The 21,909-nt window shown below is 33.5% G+C and overlaps 1 protein-coding gene across 1 annotated transcript; it reads left to right on the top strand.

The window, feature by feature from the left end:
- The first annotated feature begins 202 nt into the window (after positions 1-202).
- Positions 203-5,250, top strand: LOC120116687 (two-component response regulator-like APRR3). The gene is given in 13 exon segments (XM_039137104.1): positions 203-364; positions 1,035-1,244; positions 1,247-1,441; positions 1,865-2,026; positions 2,156-2,289; positions 2,605-2,772; positions 2,857-3,040; positions 3,115-3,511; positions 3,616-3,643; positions 3,832-4,572; positions 4,767-4,840; positions 4,934-5,076; positions 5,156-5,250. Coding segments are annotated over 11 exon segments (2,295 nt in total). The 5' UTR covers positions 203-364; positions 1,035-1,111; the 3' UTR covers positions 5,013-5,076; positions 5,156-5,250.
- The last annotated feature ends 16,659 nt before the right edge of the window (positions 5,251-21,909 follow it).

Raw genomic sequence — 21,909 nt, 5'->3', positions numbered from 1 at the left:
AACTTGCCACGTAAACATGAAACAGCACCACACCTCCATTTGTTACACGTCAGCATATCCCCCCTTTAATAATATCTTCCCTGTCGCTCCTCTCTAAAATCCTTTTTTTTTTAATTTTATTTCTTAATCTCGAATATTATTCTTTACCAGTCGAGCAGTTTTCCTTACTCATTAAATAATATTTTAGAAAATAAATATGTTTCGGAAACAAAGAAATTATGAGAACTCCACTAGCCAGGTTATAACGAAAAAAAATTAAATAAAAAGATTTGATAATAAACCTCAGACTAAAGAAAAGTAATCTGGAAATTCTTGTTCGAATGTTTCTAATATCGGCTTGCTTATCCATGGATAAGCTGTAAAGGTATCAACTTTCATGTTCATTTCATTTTGGTTTATCTATTTGTTCCCAATACTCTTCTAAAGTTTCATTTTTTTTCTCAAGAAAAATTGAATGGGGGTTTTTCTGCTTGAATAAATCTAATAGGGTCTTTTTCTTTTATACAATTCAGTGCTTTGCTTGGTGACTGACAAAAAGGTGAATGAATCACGGGAGAAAGCTAACAGCTTCACTTGTTTGTTGCTTACCATTTCCTCTGTTTTCTAATAAAACACGGATTCATTTTATTACTACTACTTTTTTCCTTTAAAAAATTTCTCTTTGATATTTTTGTAATTTGAAGTGTGATTTTAGAAAGGATATTCTTTTTTCATTTAGATCTGGTATTTGCTGTTAAAGTGTTTTATTTGTTCAGAGATTGAATAGAGAGTTCATTGCTTGTTTAGAAGCTACGAGACAGTGAATATTGCTGGTGGTGGCAAGCAAGTTATCAGTAGTTGATTTCATTTTCTGAGATTGTCAGCAATTTCAGTATAATATTTTAGAGCTTGGACTGCCAATTTATTAATGTAAATTTTTTCTTTGGATGCACACCAATTTCTTTACTTTGTTGGTTTATAGCACGTTGTTGTGGATGGAGTAGAGTTATCTTCCTTTTTCTTCTTTTATTGTCAATACTGTCATGACCAAACAGGAGCATCTGATTTATTCAATTGTCTGCATTCTTATGGTTGATGTTTTCGAATTAGTTGATGCGAGCTGTGTTTGTGAATGATGATGGTTTTGCCAATAAAGGAAGACAATAACATGTTTAACGAGCAGAAAGAAGCAAGGAATGGAGTAGTGAGGGATGAGCAAGGTTCAGGCTCAATTGAGGAAAACGAATCAAGGATTGTTGGGAGGACTTAAATGTAAGTAATGGGTCCCTTGGAGCAATTGAGGTGTGTGATGTGTTAGAAGCTCCTCGACAACAACCTCGAGGTTCTGTAATACATTGGGAGAGGTATCTCCCTTTTGGGACCATCAAAGTTCTCCTTGTGGAAAATGATGACCCAACGCGTCATGTTGTTAGTGCATTACTACAAAATTGCAGTTACGAAGGTGTGTATTTGTGTTTCTTTTATTGGTAGGTTGAATGTTGATAGCTTAGACTCTTAGAGATGTTGCTATTGTTTCCCTGAGTTATAAGATAATGGAATGGATAGTATGGTGAAATGATAATTACTTTCTACTTTCATTCTGAATGAATAATCAATTGTTTGTTTGAATAAGTAAAATTTTAGTAACATTTGCATAATTTGGATGGCCAAATGGATTGGAATGGCTCAACCTTTAAATGGTGATCGATGGGCAAGCCACTGTAACTTTCCACAGTTTAAATTAAATTTTTTAAATGAGTGATTTTCTGTTGCTTTGATATTTGGTATGCCATTGACAGTGTTGCACTATCTATGATAGACATTTATGTTTATTAGATGGCATATGAAGTTAAAAGGCAAGCTTAAGTACTCTTTTTTCTTGCAGTTATGGCCGTTGCAAATGGTCTCAGAGCGTGGAGAGTCCTAGAAGATCCGACTAACCATATTGATATTGTCCTGTCAGAGGAAGATATGCCTGTGTTATCAGGAAGTGATCTTTTATGCATGATTATGAGCCACAAAACTTTAAAGAATATCCCTGTGATAAGTAAGTTTTATTCGCTAGTATTTCAAAACTGCTTTAATGGAGATGCAAGGTCTAATTTGAATGATGATCTCTGGTTTCTATGCATAGTATATATAATTATCATTACCCCTGACATTCTATATGTTGCAGTGATGTCATCTCATGATTGTATCAGTCTAGTGTTTAAGTGTTTGTCAAAGGGTGCAGTTGATTTTCTTGTAAAACCTATTCGGAAGAATGAAGTTAAAAATCTCTGGCAGCATCTTTGGAGGAGATGCCACAGTGTGAGTTCCTCTAATCTCTGCTTCAAATGTGATGTTGTCTTATGATTGAGATTGGGTTTCAACTTCAAACTGGTTTCTATTTGGAGGTTCAGTTTACATCCTAACGTCCCCATACAGTACTGTCACACAAAATTACCCTCTAAAGTTTTAGTCCTTTAAAAGCAATCGATTCAACTTCTTTAAGCTGATTTTTTTTCAATGGAAGTTGTGTCGCTTATCTTATCTCTGATTATATCGTAGTTATTCAGTTCATTGAGGGCAATGTGTTTTAAAAGCATCTCCTCTATATTTGATTAATTTCTCATTCTCTCTTAGTCTAGCGGCAGTGGGAGTGAAAGTGGAACACTGTCAAGAAAGTCTATTAAGTCAAAAGGTAATGATGAGCCTGAGAATTATGCTGCCAGTAGTGATGTCAATGAACATGATGACTACAGTGATGATCTGATGGTTCGTGATGGAAGTGAAAATGGGAGTGGTACCGAGGTAGCTGTTAGTAACTTAATTAATTGGGAATAGTTGAGGGATGTTATTGTTAGTTATGGTTCAATTTGTTTGTATTCTTCCTAGAGTTCATGGACAAAAAGGGCAGCCGAACCTGAGAGCTCTCATCCAATGTCTTCCTTAAATCGATCGCCCAATGCTCCTGATAGCACTTGCGCCCAATTGGTTCATGTGAAGCATGATAAATGTGGGAGCTCGTGGACATGGGTTACTGAGAAAAAAGAATGCCAAGAACAGCATGAACAAGTTGGTATGCATTATGATGCCTTTTTGATCATTTAGATCTTTTACCTTTTATTTTACCGTGCGTTATTATGTTTCCAGTTGATGCTGCTGAGGGCAAGTACTCGGAAGTAAGAATTAAAAGAAATAAAGAATGGCAATGTGGAAATCAATGCGAAAATTCACCTACTAACCTGGAAGAAGTAGATTGTAAGCAATTTGACAGCGGACAGTATGAGCACCAGAATGAGAGCATTACTGGCAAGGATCGAGCCCCTGATATAATTACTGCAATTCAACAAGCTGAAAGCAGAGCTTCTGATGCTCCATGTGGCTCTTCCGATATACTGCAAGTCAAAGATGGAGCATCCCGTGGATCTGGAGAAAACCCTTCCCTTGAACCGACTCCTACGTTGTTACAAGGAGCATCAGATAGACAAGATTCTGCAAATAATGGGCACAATGTTTTGAGACATTCTGAGTCGTCAGCATTCTCAAAGTAAGAATGTTACTTGTAGGCTTTAACGCTCATTTCTTGTTTTTGCCCATCAAAATCAAACTTGAAATCATTCTTTTCACTTGCTGCCTTTACTTAATATGCAGGTACAGTACTGCATCTTCTGGTAAGAAGGTATGGTTTATTGCACTCGGGCAACAAATATCGGGGATGTCTCTGTTTTAATCACTCAAATCCCAAACATTTTCCCTTTTCCACTTAATCAATGGCTTGGATATAGCTTTACTATTCCCACTGCCAATGATATGAGATCTGTAAAAACATGGAAAGAGTAGTTCTAATTCTCATAGCTGTTGTTCCAGGCTCTCACACGGAACAAAGGAAGCTGTTCTCCACTTGATCATAGTTCCGTTACAATGAAAACTGAAGCATTGCGCACTCTTCCATCTCATTCAAGTGGCATTCTTTTGAATCAGTCATCAATAAGAAGCAGCAACAAAAATGATACGAGAACTACTGCAAAATGTGTTAGCCCAAAGCCTGAAGCTTTGATCGACAAGTCTGGGTCCAATTCAGCATTTAAATGCTTTCACTCTTCTTCCTTCAAACCAATGGATAATGGTTCATCTCAGGAAGTGTTGACTGAAACAGTAAATGATACCGAGCTTAAAACTTCTCTTTCACCATTGAGAACTGCAAGCCAGGTATTTCATTTTCAGCACCATTTTCCGTACCTACGTCAACTCTGCCAAATTGAGAAGGAACATAACTTGCAGGCTGATCATGATAGCTCGGAGAAGATCATTGCAACTGCTAAACAATGCGGATCATCCAATTTGTTTGAAGGGCCCTCTGAATGTGATATTGTAAACTATAGTGTAAATGGGAGTACCTCGGGGAGTAACTATGTCAGCAATGGGCGTAATGGGACTGGAACTTGTTTAAGTGCTGAAAATGCAATAATTGATGATGGCAATGGGACAGCTGGTGCAATGAGTCGTAGAAGTGGTGGTAGTGCGGCAGATGAAGATCGTGTTGCACAAAGAGTGGCCGCCTTAACCAAATTTCGCCAGAAAAGGAAAGAAAGATGTTTTGAGAAGAAGGTAATTCACTTTTTCATTTCTCTCTTTATGGTAGAACAAGAAGAAGGTTTGCATGATAACTATATCTCAATGGCCATCACAAATTGTCTTAATAAATCAATGGATAATTGGGGGGAGTATAGCATAAATGTGAATTCAGTCAATGTAAGATTATGATAAAAACTAAGCCTTCTTCTATGGTTCTTGTTTCCCAGGTACGATATCAGAGCAGGAAGAGGTTGGCAGAACAGCGACCTCGTGTCAAGGGACAATTTATGCGGCAAATCGTGTATGATATTCCAGACTCTACTATAGATGATTAGTTGGTCATTTCATGATTAGTACTTGAAAATGTATCTTTGATCATCTCTTTGTTGGACAGTTGTGATTCTGAAGGAGGAAAAGATTGTTCGAGTTATGGCTTCACGTCCGAAGACAAATCTTCAGATAGTTTAAGATAACACAGGCAAGGTTTGCTGATTGCTGCTAACTTGACCAACCCGTCCACTCCAATGCTTATGAAAAAATAGTGTGTATATGAGATGAGAAGTGACTATGTCTTGGGAATTAATACGTTGATATGGTTTGTGTAATGCATGAAAACAAACCATAGATTTTAGAATTTATATCTGACTTAGCCCGGATTTGAATCTGGTCCAATCTCGAAATTGTTGACCTAAAAGGAATCCGAACGCAAAATTATCTGAATCGCAACCTGTTTTGTTTATTACCGTTTGCTATGGTTTGAGGTAAAAGGTATCGACATCTTTCATTTTATGGTTTAGAAGGTGAAAAGGATCGACTTCGAGGGACGTCAAATCCATGTAAAAAGCATTTAGTTGCATGAAGTACATGATGCATCTTCCATTGCTTGTTTTCAAAAGAAAAAAAATGGTGCATCAAACCAGCACATGTTTCTCAAAACTCTTTTCAGATGGGGAAATATAGGGAAAAAAGACAGTTAAATATTACAAATGTGAAATACATGTTAAAATTATTTATCATTAATTATTGTGTTAAATTTTAGGGTAAAGTACACAAATGACCCCTGATTATAACTATTGAAAATTATAAAATAGTCACTCGACTATTCATATGTTTCAAACTAGTTATTCTCTGTTAAAAAATTGGCGGTCATTTGAGCTTGATGTTAACATGCTCACTAGAATATGATAGTCATATGAACCCATAACCGTTTAAGTTGTATTTTGCAAATTGATTCTCTATTTACATTATGCCATCGAGTAAGTGCTTGAGACATTATGATGTCGAACTACTGCTTGAAAGCAACGGTCGTATCGATAGACGTCATTAAAATGATTATTTTATAACTTTTAATAGAAAATGATGAGTTTATAACATATGAATAGTTAAATGATTATTTTATAACTTTTAATAGTCGAAGGACTCAACAAATCGATGTTTTATTGTCAGTAAATTATTTTGTAACTTTTAATAGTTGAGAGACTTAACAAAATAACGTATTATAATTGGGGACCATTTGCGTACTTTACCCTAAAATTTATAACATGATATTTGTGTTCTTGGGTTTCAATCTCTAAGTCTACACTCTTATCATCAAATGAACCATTAATTTATGTGTTAAAATTTATAATGAACATTATTTTCTTTTTCTTTTTCTTTTTCAAAAAGAGAGGCAAAACGAGGGTGGAAGTGGGATGAGAGGTAAAAGATTCGACATATTTGGAATGTTGATATTTAGGGAAGATTTGAGGACAGCAAGAAGAGTAGGGGACTTCAAAATGTGACCATTCAGTCTCCACTCCCATTCGCGGTTACAATCAGCCGTTCTGCCGTGACTAGATAAGCTAAGATTAGGTCTTTGGGTCCTACCGCATGTGGGGCTACCTATTATTCTTTATATATATATATATATCCAATAACAAAAAGCATCTTTATTTTTTTATTATTTTGTTCAAATATAAAAATTAAAAATAATTAAATTTGACTATAAGGGTTAAAATTAATTAATAATTTTTATTGACAATTAAAGTAAGGTATTGAATTTGTTTGATAAGAATGTTAAAAAATTCTACAAATGCCTTTGTTGTTTTAAACTAATTGCATCAAATGTCCTCAAATTGTCACCTTTTTAAATTGTTCCTTAAATTTTTAAATATTCTAATTTCATCCTTAAACTATGACTATCATTCTAAATTAATCCTCGAACTTTTGAACATTTTAATTTCATCCCCAGACTATGATCTTCATTCTAAATTGCTCTTCAAACATTTTGAACATTCTAATTTCATCCTAAACTATATGTATATGATAATCTAATTCATTGTTAATAAAATCGTTAGGCTAAATTATATTATTATATGTTTTAAAAAAACAAAATCCAGGCTAAAATATGGTTAAAACAGATTACATATTTGGATGAATTTGAGGAAGAAATTGGAGTATTCAAAAGTTTGGGGATCAATTAAGAAAAAGGGTCATAATTTAGGGATGAAATTAGAATATTCAAAAGTTTAATGACTAATTTAGAATGAGAGTCGTAGTTTGAGGATGAAATTAGAATATGCAAAAGTTTAAGGACTAATTTAAAATGAAGATGATAGTTTGGGGACATATGATACAATTAACTATTCTAGTTGTTAAATGTTGATTTGATGAATATAGGATGGCTGAATTTATTTTCTGCTCCATAGTTTGATCAAGTTTAACTTAATCCTTTGCTCGTTAGTATAACCTCTAATTACATTGGTTAAAATTAGAAATGAATTATCTTCGAGTCTACGACTCAAATATAATATTTTTTTGTCGTATTAAAATTTTCAAATAAGATAAGACTGATTCAAGCTATTGTTGATGATGGATTTTTAGCAGCTTTTGTGATTTTTTTCTTTCTTTTGCGTATACTAGATTTTGTTTTAATGCAAAACATAATTTAGAAACAGAAGAGTACGGTTCTGTTAAACCAAAAAATAATAGCACATAAGAGTAAGGATAAGCCTTAAAATGAACTAAAAAGGAAAATCTAAAATATCATAAATTTTATAGGCTAAAGTTCGGGTAGTTCTGCGGTGCGGCGCCTAAAAACGGTTAATATACGGCGTGATCGGTTAAACAAGTGACCGGTTAAAATTTAGACCGGTTATGTTATATTATTTAACCGAAAATATTATAAAGTACAATAACATATTAGGTAGCGTTTATATAATGTAATAGGTAGCGCTTATATTGACCTATTTTATAAGTAAATCGGTATATACCGATAGTATTGCAAATTTACCTATTACATTATAATATGTTGAAAGTGTCTATACTTTTTTATAAAAAAGATCGATACTTTTTTTAAAGTTATGTAATTTATGTTTTAATTTTTTCATAGTGTTTCATGTTTTCCACCTACAATATTAATTTAATAATTTTATTTGCACAAAAAAATTATTTGATTGTTTTGATATTTTATAAAATAATATTTATAATTTAAATTTAACAATATTAACCAAAGATAATAATAAATATGTAATATATATGTTTATTGTTTTTAATTTAATGATAATATATATCGTAACATAAAAAATAAATCATTAGATACATATAATTATTAAATTGATATCTTAAAACTCACTCAAAAGATAACCTTAAATTAATGTTTTCCACAGTGAAATAAGTATGAACACTTCTATAAAAATGATAGATACTTTACAATATAAGCGCTACCTATTACATTATATAAGCGCTACCTATTACATCATATTTTTACCTATTATATTGAAAGTGTCCATACTTTTTATAAAAATGATCGGTACTTTTTTTAAAGTTATGTAATTTATGTTTCAATTTTTTTAACAGTGTTTCATGTTTTCCACCTACAATATTAATTTAATAATTTCATTTGCACAAAAAATTATTTGATTGTTTTGATATTTTATAAAATAATATTTCGAATTTAAATTTAACAATATTAACCAAAGATAATAATAAATATGTAATATATATGTTTATTGTTTTTAATTTAATGATAATATATACCGTAATATAAAAAATAAATCATTAGATACATATAATTACTAAATTGATATCTTAAAACTCACTCAAAAGATAACATTAAATTAATGTTTTACACAGTGAAAAAAGTGTGGACACTTTTATAAAAAGGATAGATACTTTACAATATAAGCACTACCTATTACATTATATAAACGCTACCTATTACATTATATAAACGCTATCTATTACATCATATTTTTACCTATTATATTGAAAGTGTCCATACTTTTTATAAAAAGGATCGATATTTTTTTTAAAGTTATGTAATTTATGTTTCAATTTTTTTAATAGTGTTTCATGTTTTCCACCTACAATATTAATTTAATAATTTCATTTGCACAAAAAATTATTTGATTGTTTTGATATTTTATAAAATAATATTTATAATTTAAATTTAACAATATTAACCAAAGATAATAATAAATATGTAATATATATGTTTATTGTTTTTAATTTAATGATAATATATACCGTAACATAAAAAATAAATCATTAGATACATATAATTACTAAATTGATATCTTAAAACTCACTCAAAATATAACCTTAAATTAATATTTTCTACAGTGAAAAAAGTATAGACACTTTTATAAAAAGGATAGATATTTTACGCTTATATAATGTAATAGATATCGCTTATATAATAAAATAGGTATTTAACGGGAAATATTATCAAGTACAATAACATATTAGGTAGCGCTTATATAATGTAATAGGTAGCACTTATATTGACCTATTTTATAAGTAAATCGGAATATTTATACCGGTAACATTGCAAATTTACCTATTACATTATAATTATCGGTTTTGATATTTCATAAAGTGTCGAAACTTTTTATAAAAGTATCGACACTTTATGCTTGCACGTCGTTGGGCATTAATATTTCATTCTGGACAAAAATATCGACACAAACTAAAAAAGTGTCGATACATGATTTAGACCTATTCTCTCATAAAACTGGTATAATTATACCGGTTTCATTGACCATTTACCTGTTACATTATACTTATGGGTTTCGATGTTTTAGGGATCGATATTTTTTTAATAAATGTATCGACACTTTTTAAGGGTACACCTTTTTTGGCATTCATTCTAGACCGTAAGTATCGACACTTTATGCTTGCACCTCGTTGGTTTTAATATTTCATTCTGGACAAAAATATCGACACAAACTAAAAAAATGTCGATACATGATTTAGACCTATTCTCTCATAAAACCGGTATAATTATACCGGTTTCATTGACCATTTACCTATTACATTATACTTATGGGTTTCGATGTTTTAGGGATCGATATTTTTTTAATAAATGTATCGATACTTTTTAAGGGTACACCTTTTTTGGCATTCATTCTAGACCGTAAGTATCGACACTTTATGCTTGCACCTCGTTGGTTTTAATATTTTATTCTGGACAAAAATATCGACACAAACTAAAAAAGTGTCGATACATGATTTAGACATATTCTCTCATAAAACCGGTATAATTATATCGGTTTCATTGAACATTATACTTATGGGTTTTGATGTTTTAGGGATCGATACTTTTTTAATAAATGTATCGACACTTTAAGGGTACACCTTTTTTGGCATTCATTCTAGACCGTAAGTATCGACACAACTTTAACAAGTGTCGATACTATATGCTGACCTATTTTAGCATAAAACCGTTATATTTATATCGGTTACATTGTAAATTTACCTAATACATTATTATTATTGGTTTCGATGTTTTCGGGATCGATACTTTTAATAAGTGTCGATACTTTATGTTGACCTAATATATTATGCGTGCACCTCGTTTGGGTCGATACTTGTTACATTGTTAATTTACCTATTACATTATAATTATTGGTTTTGATGTTTTTTGGGTCGATACTTGTAGTTATTATACATACCTAAATATGTACTGCGAATTTAATGTTGTACCCACCCTTTAACTACCACTACCAATACCACATCCTATTGAAAGCAGCACGACTGAAACATGTTCAAAATGAACCTTTGCTTACATCTCCATCAACTCCTGGACCACTGAACTTGCACAACAAAATTTTTGCCATGGATAATACTGATCTAGACAATGTTAAGCCAACCGATGAATGCCATGAAGTACATAATGTTGATGAATTTGACAGATTGGTTGGTCAGCTCTTCTGTTCACGTGATCAAGCTTGGTACTTTTACAAGGGATTCGCATGGAAACATGGGTTTAGTGCACGTAAGGGAACAACACGGCTTGACATGGAAGGGAATGTGAAGACACAAGAATTTTGTTGTTCCAAAAAAGGGTTTCGAGTATCAAAAGTCAATAATGTTGATCGTCAACGTGCTCATACGCCAGTCACAAGAACAGGATGTAAGGCTAGAGTCGTAGTTACAGCAACAAATACAAACCATCAGTGGGTTATAAGTAAGTCTTATCAGAAACATAATCATGCATTGTGCACACCTGCTATGACACCATTTATGCGTTCTAATAGAGCTGTAAGTAAGGCTGATATCGATGAGGCAACAACATTGAAAGAGGTCGGTGTTGGCACGTCACAAGTAATGAACTATTTAACGCAGCAGGCAGGGGGCTATCATAATGTTGGATTTACACATAAAGACCTATACAATACACTTCAAAGAGGTAAAGCAAAGGAAATCGTCGATGGGGATGTGAATGCGCTTATTGCCTACTTTGATTATAAGAAACATGATGATCCCGGGTTTTTTATGACATACTCGGTAGACGAATCGGGGGCATTGTATAATCTTATTTGGTCAGATTCTACATCGAGATCGGATTACACATGCTTTGGTGATGTAATTGCGTTCGACACAACGTACAAAGATAATTTGTATGGTCGACCAATTATGCCTATTGTTGGTGTCAATCATCACCATAACACAATTGTGTTTGCCACAGCCATAATTGCTGACGAGACGTCTCAATCTTTCGAGTGGGTGCTACAGAATTTTTTAGAAGCCATGATGAATAAATCACCTATTTCAGTTGTCACCGATGGGGATAGGGCAATGCAGAGGGCTATCAAATATGTTATCCCTTATGCTAAGCACAGATTATGTTCTTGGCATCTTTCTCGCAATGCACAAGCTAACATTGGTGACCCAAAGTTTACAGCAGCATTCTCAAAATGCATGGCTTCCTGGTGGACAACCAAGGAATTTGATATTCAATGGCGTTCGGTTGTTTCAGAATTCAATGTCCAAAAACATCTATGGGTGATTGAGAAGGGAAATACATGACACTTATGGGCACAAGCATATCTAACCGGTCATTTCTTTGCCAATATTCGCTCAACACAAAGGAGCGAGTCTATGAATGCTTCACTAGCTATTGCACTGAAACACAAGAATACATATTTAGATGTTGTTCGTGCAATTGAAGATGGAATTAGTAGAATGCGTATGAACGAGTTGAAAGCGGATTACTTAAGTTCCCATACGAAGCCCTTCCAGATCACAAAACTGGTCGACCTTGAAAGCCATGCCGCTGCGATTTTTACCCGTGAATCTTTTCGTGTGTTCCAAGATGAACTTATACGGGAGACATTGTACCGGATTGAGGCAGAGATTAAGTCCTTATCAGATGAATGTCAACATTATATTTTGTCAAAGTACGCAGAAAATAATAGGAAATTTGAAAATAGTTTTGATTCTCGTACGAAAACTCTAATTTGCTCCTGAAAAAATTCGAGACCGTTGGACTTCCGTGTCGCCATCAACTTCACATTTTGAAGCAATTGGACTACACATATTTGCCCGGGACTTTGATTCAAAGTAGGTGGACTAATGATGCGAAGGCTTCTGCACCTAGTTATGTTGATTTGAATGTGTCTCCAGAAGTGATGCAAATGGCAAGGTTCGCTGCTCTACGTTCAACGTCAAGTAGGTTATGCTACATTGCATTAAAGACAGACGAGTCTTTCAAAACCGCAAGAGATGAGATGAAAAAACTAATAGAAGAATTAGAAAACTCGTTTGGTTTGAATGATTCAGTCAACCAGAGCATTGTATTAAACAACGTTCGTGAACCTCAACGAAAACAACGCAAGCGAAAAGAAGTGCCGAAGAACAAGGTCGAGAAGAAAATTAGGCGATGTGGGTACTGCAACGGTGAGGGACATAACAAACTAACATGTCCTCAAGTCAAACTCAGTTTGAGTACAAGCACACAACCTACATCAACTGATTTTTTCGAAGACGGAATGAAATGACAACGATCTCCATATATCGTAAGTATCAACGTGACTCCTATTGTGTATAAGAAACATGTACATATAAATATTTTGAATGAAGGAAGAAAAACCGCGTTACTTAAAATTAGCGACACAATATTAAAAAGTGTCGATATAGGTTGTAGACCTATTCGCTCATAAAACTGGTATATTTATACCTGTTATATTACAAAATTATCTATTACATTATAATTTTGGGTTCCGATGTGTAAATGTCGACACTTTTTGACAAGGTATCAACACATTTTTCTTCCATTCTGTACATAAAGTACCGACACAATATTAAAAAGTGTCGACATAGGTTGTAGACCTATTCGCTAATAAAACCAGTATACTTATACCGGTTATATTACAAAATTATCTAGTACATTATAATTTTGGACATAAAGTACCGACACAAAATTAAAAAGTGTCGATATAGGTTGTAGACCTATTCGCTCATAAAACCGGTATATTTATACCGGTTATATTACAAAATTATCTATTACATTATAATTCTGGGTTCCGATGTGTAAATGTCGACACTTTTTGACAAGGTATCGACACATTTTTCTTCCATTCTGGACATAAAGTACCGACACAATATTAAAAAGTGTCGATATAGGTTGTAGACCTATTCGCTCATAAAAATGGTATATTTATACCGGTTATATTATAAAATTATCTATTACATTATAATTCTGGGTTCCGATGTGTAAATGTCGATACTTTTTGACAAGGTATCGACACATTTTTCTTCCATTCTGGACATAAAGTACCAACACAATATTAAAAAGTATCGATATAGGTTGTAGACCTATTCGCTCATAAAACCGGTATATTTATACCGGTTATATTACAAAATTATCTATTACATTATAATTCTAGGTTCCGATGTGTAAATGTCGACACTTTTTGACAAGGTATCGACACATTTTTCTTCCATTCTGGACATAAAGTACCGACACAATATTAAAAAGTGTCGATATAGGTTGTAGACCTATTCGCTCATAAAACCGGTATATTTATACCGGTTATATTACAAAATTATCTATTACATTATAATTCTGGGTTTTGATGTGTAAATGTCGAAACTTTTTGACAAGGTATCGACACATTTTTCTTCTATTCTGGACATAAAGTACCGACACAATATTAAAAAGTGTCGATATAGGTTGTAGACCTATTCGCTCATAAAATCGGTATATTTATACCGGTTATATTATAAAATTATCTATTACATTATAATTCTGGGTTCCGATGTGTAAATGTCGACACTTTTTGACAAGGTATCGACACATTTTTCTTCCATTCTGGATATAAAGTACCGACACAATATTAAAAAGTGTCGATATAGGTTGTAGACCTATTCGCTCATAAAACTGGTATATTTATACCGGTTATATTACAAAATTATCTATTACATTATAATTCTGGGCTCCGATGTGTAAATGTCGACACTTTTTGACAAGGTATCGACACATTTTTCTTCCATTATGGACATAAAGTACCGACACAATATTAAAAAGTGTCTATATAGGTTGTAATTCGCTCATAAAATCGGTATATTTATACCGATTATATTACAAAATTATCTATTACATTATAATTATGGGTTCCGATGTTTTTTCAATCGACACTTTTTGAAAAGGTATGGACACATTTTTCTTCCATTCTGGACATAAAGTACCGACACAATATTAAAAAGTGTGAAAACTTTGTTGTGGATATCATGGAAAACAATGATATAGTAATGTGTTTCGATACATTTGCAAGCAGATGTAAAATACATTAATAACTAGTATTGATATTTCAACAATCCTCAAATGTATATGTATACAGAGAAGCAAATATGGAATAATTAATGAAAATATACACACAATATAATCACACCAAAATATACATACACAAGAATGTTCAAATAATGTACCGATAAACAAAATTAATCCGATGAAAAAGGGTTATTTCTAACGAAGTCCGGAACATTAGAGGCCTTTAACAAATTTTCCAAATACTCTCGTATGTTTCCGCCTTTTTCTGAGGACATACATAAATAATTTCAATTATCAAACTAATGAGGTGCAATTTTACTAACAATAAACTAAATTCGCATAAACATGAATAAATTTGTGTCATACCTAGAGCATTGTCGTTCGAATGGGAAGCAGCGTCAAAGGTATGTGGACATATGTAATTGTATTTCTATATAAACACATAAGTTGTTAAAATAATCAATGTCTGAACACCTGTTCAACTGGAAAAACATATTGCATAAATGCAACTTACCGGATTATAAATCATTTTTTCCGTTGAATCATCGACCAAAAGTGTATTTAGCTCGTTAAAATCTGGACACGCGTTCCAAACATCATTGAGATCTTTACAGTAGGTAACAATATCGTATGTTTTGCATTTTGCTTGATCCTGTTCACAAACAGTCGAACATAAATATGTAGGAATCATAGACAACGAAAAGTCAGCAAACTGTAATGACATTCATCTTACCCACACGAATAGAAAATGCTCAGAAAATAAAGGTAGTTTCTCAAGTACACGGTCGACGTTATGCCTGAGATTGTAATCAAGTTTGACTGTTAACATTTAAATGTATATTAACGATTTTGACTACAGTAATTCAATTCCTCCAAACATGTTCTAACCTCATCTTTGAAGACCAAAGGGCAACAAAAAAATTGTCAACACAAAATTGCATAAATTCAAATAATCCTGTTCTGAGGACAACATCTACAACATGAAGAAAATGAGATTAAAGTTCTACGCTTATATGTTAAAATAATGGATACAAAAGAATAGAATTAAAACCTGCAGGCAGTCTTGGGATGTAGGCAATGACACCATTGAGATCAAAAATTAAAAGTTTTCTTGAAGGCGGTGTTGCAGACATGATATACTTGTTTGGATCATCATCATCATCATCGTCATCTTCATCGTCATCTTCATCATCAGCTTCATCTTCATTGACCGCTTGGTTGTCCACATCTATTAAAAGAAAATAAAATACAGTTCAGAACGTGTAAATGTTTAGAAACATAAATAATGAATTACCTAACTCGTTTGATGTCGTTGACGTAATTCGTCACGCAACATGGAGACTTCATGTTGCAATGATGAAATATCGGATCGCATTCCACTCACAAGGTAATCAATATGCTCCCGAAAATTGACCATGTATTCCATCACGGTCTTAATTGTGACATCCTCTGCAACTGGAGCTTCTTCCATCATTGCGTCTCCACTTGGTTGCTCTTCTTCATGGCCAACAGGGTCCATTTCCTCCCTCTCTTGATCTAATCCGACCTCCTTGACACGCTTCCAACCGAGTTTTTCAACAAAATCATATCCCGTTTTTTTAATAAATACCATGTCAATCTTGTGGGTTAATCGAACAGGGGCGTCATGCAAAAAATCAACTTCCTTCTTCTTCAACATATGGGTGATGACACATCCATATGGTAGTGTAGTTGAAATTGTTGCTCCCTTTGTGACCATATATACAATTGTATTAAATATGAGTTTTGCAATGTTTGGAGCCGTTTTGGATTTGGATTTATACTTTGTTATCCACCAATAATCGCTGTCTCGAAGCGTTGAATGTTTTCCCCCACTAGGCCGGATATACCATGTGAGCATTTTGTGAAACACTCTCGACTCTACATCGAGGTGAATTGGGCTATTTCTAGCAACCCGTTTAATTGTAGACCAATATACACCATTTTCATCTGAATCCCCTTTATTCTCTACACCTAAACCCTTCGCAATAGTTTCCGTAGATATATATATATATCCTTCCCCATGACATGTGTATTAATTCTTATTATATTAGTCTTATTAGGCTCGTGCTGTAAGGAAGCATTGTTGTAGAAGACTCTAACTAGGTTGGGATAATATCTTGGTTCTACACCAAGGAATTCAAGCCAACCCTAAGATGTAAATGTGGATTTAAAACTAAATGCATATTTATCATCAAACAAGAAACCCAGGTCAATGACACGTTCGGGACAAATCTTCCTTACTTTAAAACTCGTCTGCCATCTTTGTTTCTCCATATCGGATCTAAAGTTCATAGTTTCGAAGGACCTGATTTCCTCAGAAGAATCGTTTGTTTCAAAAGGAGGTTGTGGTTGAGAAGCACTGGGTTGAGAAGAGCTTTGAGAAAGACCGCGCTTCTGACGTTGACGTTCTGGAGCCATTTTGGTTAGATGCTTACAATGGAACACAAACACATTCAGGAAAAAAACTCCAATATAGAAATCAATCAAACCCATAAAATATCGATAAATTTACCTGAATATCTGATCGTCACTGTTATGATAACGCTAGTATTCTTCGGAGAGGAAGAGTTACAGGTTTTTCGATTTAGAGTACTATATATAATGAACGGTGGAAAAATACTTGATATTTAAATTAGTATCGACAAAACATTAAACAGTGTCGATACATGTTATATACCAATTCTCCCATAAAACCGGTATACTTATACCGGTTAGATTGAAAAATTACCTAATACATTATACTTTTGGGTTTCGATGTTTATGGGATCGACACTTTTTATATATGGATCGACACTTTATGGTTGCACCCTGTTTGCCATTCATTCTGGACCAAAATTATCGACACAAACTACAAAAGTGTCGATACATTATTTAGACCTATTCTCTCATAAAACTGGTATACTTGTACCGGTTAGATTGAAAAATTACCTATTACATTATACTTTTGGGTTTCGATGTTTATGAGATTGACACTTTTTATATATGGATCGACACTTTATGGTTGCACCCTATTTGCCATTCATTATAGACCAAAAATATCGACACAAACTACAAAAGTGTCGACACATTATTTAGACCTATTCTCTCATAAAATCGATATACTTGTACCGGTTAGATTGAAAAATTACCTATTACATTATACTTATGTGTTTCGATGTTTATCGGATCGACACTTTTTATATATGGATCGACACTTTATTGTTGCACCCTGTTTGCCATTCATTCTGGACCAAAAATATCGACACAAACTACAAAAGTGTCGATACATTATTTAGACCTATTCTCTCATAAAACCGGTATACTTGTACCGGTTAGATTGAAAAATTACCTATTACATTATACTTATGGGTTTCGATGTTTATCGGATCGACACTTTTTATATATGGATCGACACTTTATTGTTGTACCCTGTTTGCCATTCATTCTGGACCAAAAATATCGACACAAACTACAAAAGTGTCAATACATTATTTAGACATATTCTCTCATAAAACCGGTATACTTTTACCGATTAGATTGAAAAATTACCTATTACATTATACTTTTGGGTTTCGATGTTTATGGGATCGACACTTTTTATATATGGATAGACACTTTATGGTTGCACCCTGTTTGCCATATTGTAAATTTGCCTTTTACTTTAAAGTGAATTTTGTAGTTATTGTACATACCCTCAATATATATGGAATGCCATTCATTCTCGCACATGATGACAATTATGATGACATTTGGTATAATACAGACAACAATCTCCATATATCGTAAGTATCAACATGACCCATAATGTGTATAAGAAACATGTACAACAACATACTGCTAACTTTTCTCATCTCATTCATAATTATATTCACATACAAAATTATAAATCGTATACAAAATTATAAATCATATACAAAATTATAAATCTTATACAAAATTAACCCTACATTTACATCATTGCATTCTTTTGTTATTCTTATGTATCATGGCAGCTTTTGTTATCTCCTGTCTTTGTTGATTTTGATTGTGGGTTACGAGATCATTTAATATTCGCGATCGATCCCACTGTCCGACAACCTATATTCAAATTGTCAGAACGTTAAGTATTGTAAACTACATCATTCAATCTACGACTTTTAACAATTTTACCACAAACGAATTTTTCTTTCCACTTACAAAATCACCAGTTGCCCCTGTAGAACCGATCGATTCCATCCACATCATCACATACATGCCGCAATCATGTCTGTTACAAAATTTGAAAACCACACATGTCAATTATGATGAATATTGCATAAATTAAGCTTTCTATTAGTGATAACATCTCATACCCATTCAATTGCTTATTCTTCTTATGCTCCACAAATTTGAAATTTTTCAAGGGATACTTTCCTAGAGATCTACAGGATTCAACCCAAATGCGTTTCTTATTATAAAAATCTAATATTTTAATCTGCATTAAAATAGAAGAAGTTATGATCCAAAAAAATTATGCATTATAATTTACATAATGTCCTTTCATACATACATACATACCAATCTCTTAGCATCCTTCACTCTCTGTTTAGCTGCTTCAGTTGTAAACATACTATCATATATTGTTGCAACACGATCTACCATATCCAGCACCAACAGATACCAATGTGAATTATGGTAGTTTATTGTGATCATGATCTGCAACAAATTTCACACCCAATTTGACAAAATTCAACATTCTATATCCGAAAACATCATTTGCAATTGATATGGTGTCTTACCTTCTCACAGTCGGTGAATTTCACATAGTTATTCAATATGGGACCCCAGAAGGTAGCAATACTCTCAACACTTTCTTTGCTGTTGGCATCCAACGCCTGCTGTTGTAATTACGCAACAAACATTATTAATTTACCATCTATAACACTACTTATCTCCATTTATTAATTTAACTCACCGCTAAGTGGTATGGAAGGTAGCCAATCCTCCGGAGTGACTTCTGAGAATCGTAGCATACTGTCCAGGCGAGCAAATCAATAACCTAACAAATTAATTACACAATCAGAACATATTCAATAAGTTTTAACATTTTCTACTTTCTACTTACCACACGGCCAACCCATTCCGTAGGCTTCAACGTTGCAACGTCGTATACACTAGCGAATTGATTTCCCATTGAGATTACAGAATATCTGCATGAATCATTAGGATTAATATGTTGTCATGAAATATTTAAATATAACTCACAAAGCAATATATTTCACTTACTCCGATTCTAACTCACTATTCCATAAATAATCACAAATTGCAGCTTCGATGTCATCAATTCCGCTTGGAATATCCGCTTTTCAACCTACACTTTTGCATACAAATTTTTGTCACAACAACATAATAAAATCAAATTAAGTTTTCTTTTATTCAACTTACCTTTGCTTCTTCTTCTGGGGTGCAGGACATTCCGAATCCAAATCTGCTGCTATAACACTCTCCGGTGTATAAATGACATCGACATATTTTTCAGTTCATCGTATTTTTTTTCTACATAGCTCTTCATCTCTTTTATTTCACCCTTCAATTGATCTCCTTCATCCAAGTATTTATCAACCACCCCCTTCACCCCCGTAAGTTCACTCCTCAATTCCACAACCTCCTTCACCACTCCCTCAAATTTTTCACCCGTCACCATAATATCACCCTTAACACCCCAACTTCTTTCACCACTTCACCCCTCAACACCTCTACTTCTTTCACCACTCCATCTATTTTTCCTTCCACTACCCCCTTATGCCTCTCAAATGTATCTTCGACTCTCTCAAGTTTCTCTTCGACTCTATCAAGTTTCTCTTCGACTCTTGATTGTCTTTGCATGATATCAAATTGGATTTTTTTGATATCAGCCAATTCAGACATCAAAATGTCGAAGTTACTATGTTTTTCCTCACTGTCGTCCCACTCACCGTCATCCCCTAATACAACCATCTCTCCTTTCTTCTCCTCTGCCTCCACTGCCTCCTCTACATCATTGCCAATAACCTTCAAAATTAAATTACAATATTAAGACATTGATTATATTCTTAATATTATTTAATTACATTTATTACCCTTTCTTGCTTCTTCTCTCTATCCAACTTCAACTTCACCATCACTCTAACCACCTCTTCCTTCCCCCATGCACGGATGCGTGCCACTCCGGTTCTTTCATAAGCCGACACTGCCTCACAGCCCGACCAAAAATCGAACAGTGCAACCTGCATTTATAATAAAATTTATATTTTTATATAAAAACACAAAAAAGTTCTTCAACTCATTTACCTCTAAGATTGCTATGCACCCTTTGAGGTATCTCTGGCTGCCTTTTTAAAGGTGATTATTGATTCAATCAATCTCGAATGGATATATTCAGCCCAATTGAATTCACCCTTCAAGCCTTCATCGCAAATGAGCTTCATATGTTCCTTGTTCGTTGACGTATGACCCGTTGGACAAAGAAAGATACCGACAAGGTATAATATAACTCTGGCCTTCAGCTCATCCCCAACGTAAGATCCACTTTTTATTTTCTCTTCAATTTCAGCATATGTCACCTTCTGCTTCAAACCATATTTGGAGGCAAGTGCTTTCCAGTCCTTACTCTTACAGACTTCTACAACACTTTGCCTCATTTCTACCCCCAATACGGCTGCAGCACATGGGATCCCGAGAGGAAATGAAAAATCACCATACTTAGCAATACATTGTCTGACATCAAATTGCGCCATCAAGGATCGACACAATTCCCTCCGAATAGGTCGATCCCTTACTCCTACCAACGATCCAAAACCTATTTCTCCCAGCACATTCAACTGACCCTTCTCCTTAAGGTGTTTAATTAATGAATTCACCCTTTTAATGCTGCATCTTGTCGACACTTCCTACATTTTTAACAATATATAATGTTATAGTTTATATATTTTGTATCAACGTATTTACAAGTTTAATGAATACCTTATTTCATGTGCTTTCCTCCGTTCTTTGTATTATTTACTATCATTCCTTGACTGTGTGATGTAAGGTTCCTTTTCAGCATCACTCATTGAATTCCATTTGGACCTCACATCTTTGTCACCTAATATTAAACATAAACGTTTCTTAATCAATACATTAACACTAAATACTACTCAATGTCAATTTCATTTTACATACCGAACCGCTCTGTGTGCCATCTTCCTTCATCCTTTTGCATTCGGCCATACTGTCAACATTTAAAATTTGTAATCAATTTAAAGTTTATCGATACTTTAATCCAATTACCATTTCAACAATAATAACAAAAAGACATTGATACTTACTAGAAGTACATATATCTACCCTTTGGTTGCTTT

The sequence above is a fragment of the Hibiscus syriacus genome, unplaced genomic scaffold (assembly GCF_006381635.1).
Source record: "Hibiscus syriacus cultivar Baekdansim isolate YM2019G1 unplaced genomic scaffold, ASM638163v2 tig00110302_pilon, whole genome shotgun sequence".
Classification (NCBI taxonomy): Eukaryota; Viridiplantae; Streptophyta; class Magnoliopsida; order Malvales; family Malvaceae; genus Hibiscus; species Hibiscus syriacus.
Note: the sequence above shows the minus strand (reverse complement) of the source record. Positions and strands in the feature narration are given on the sequence as shown.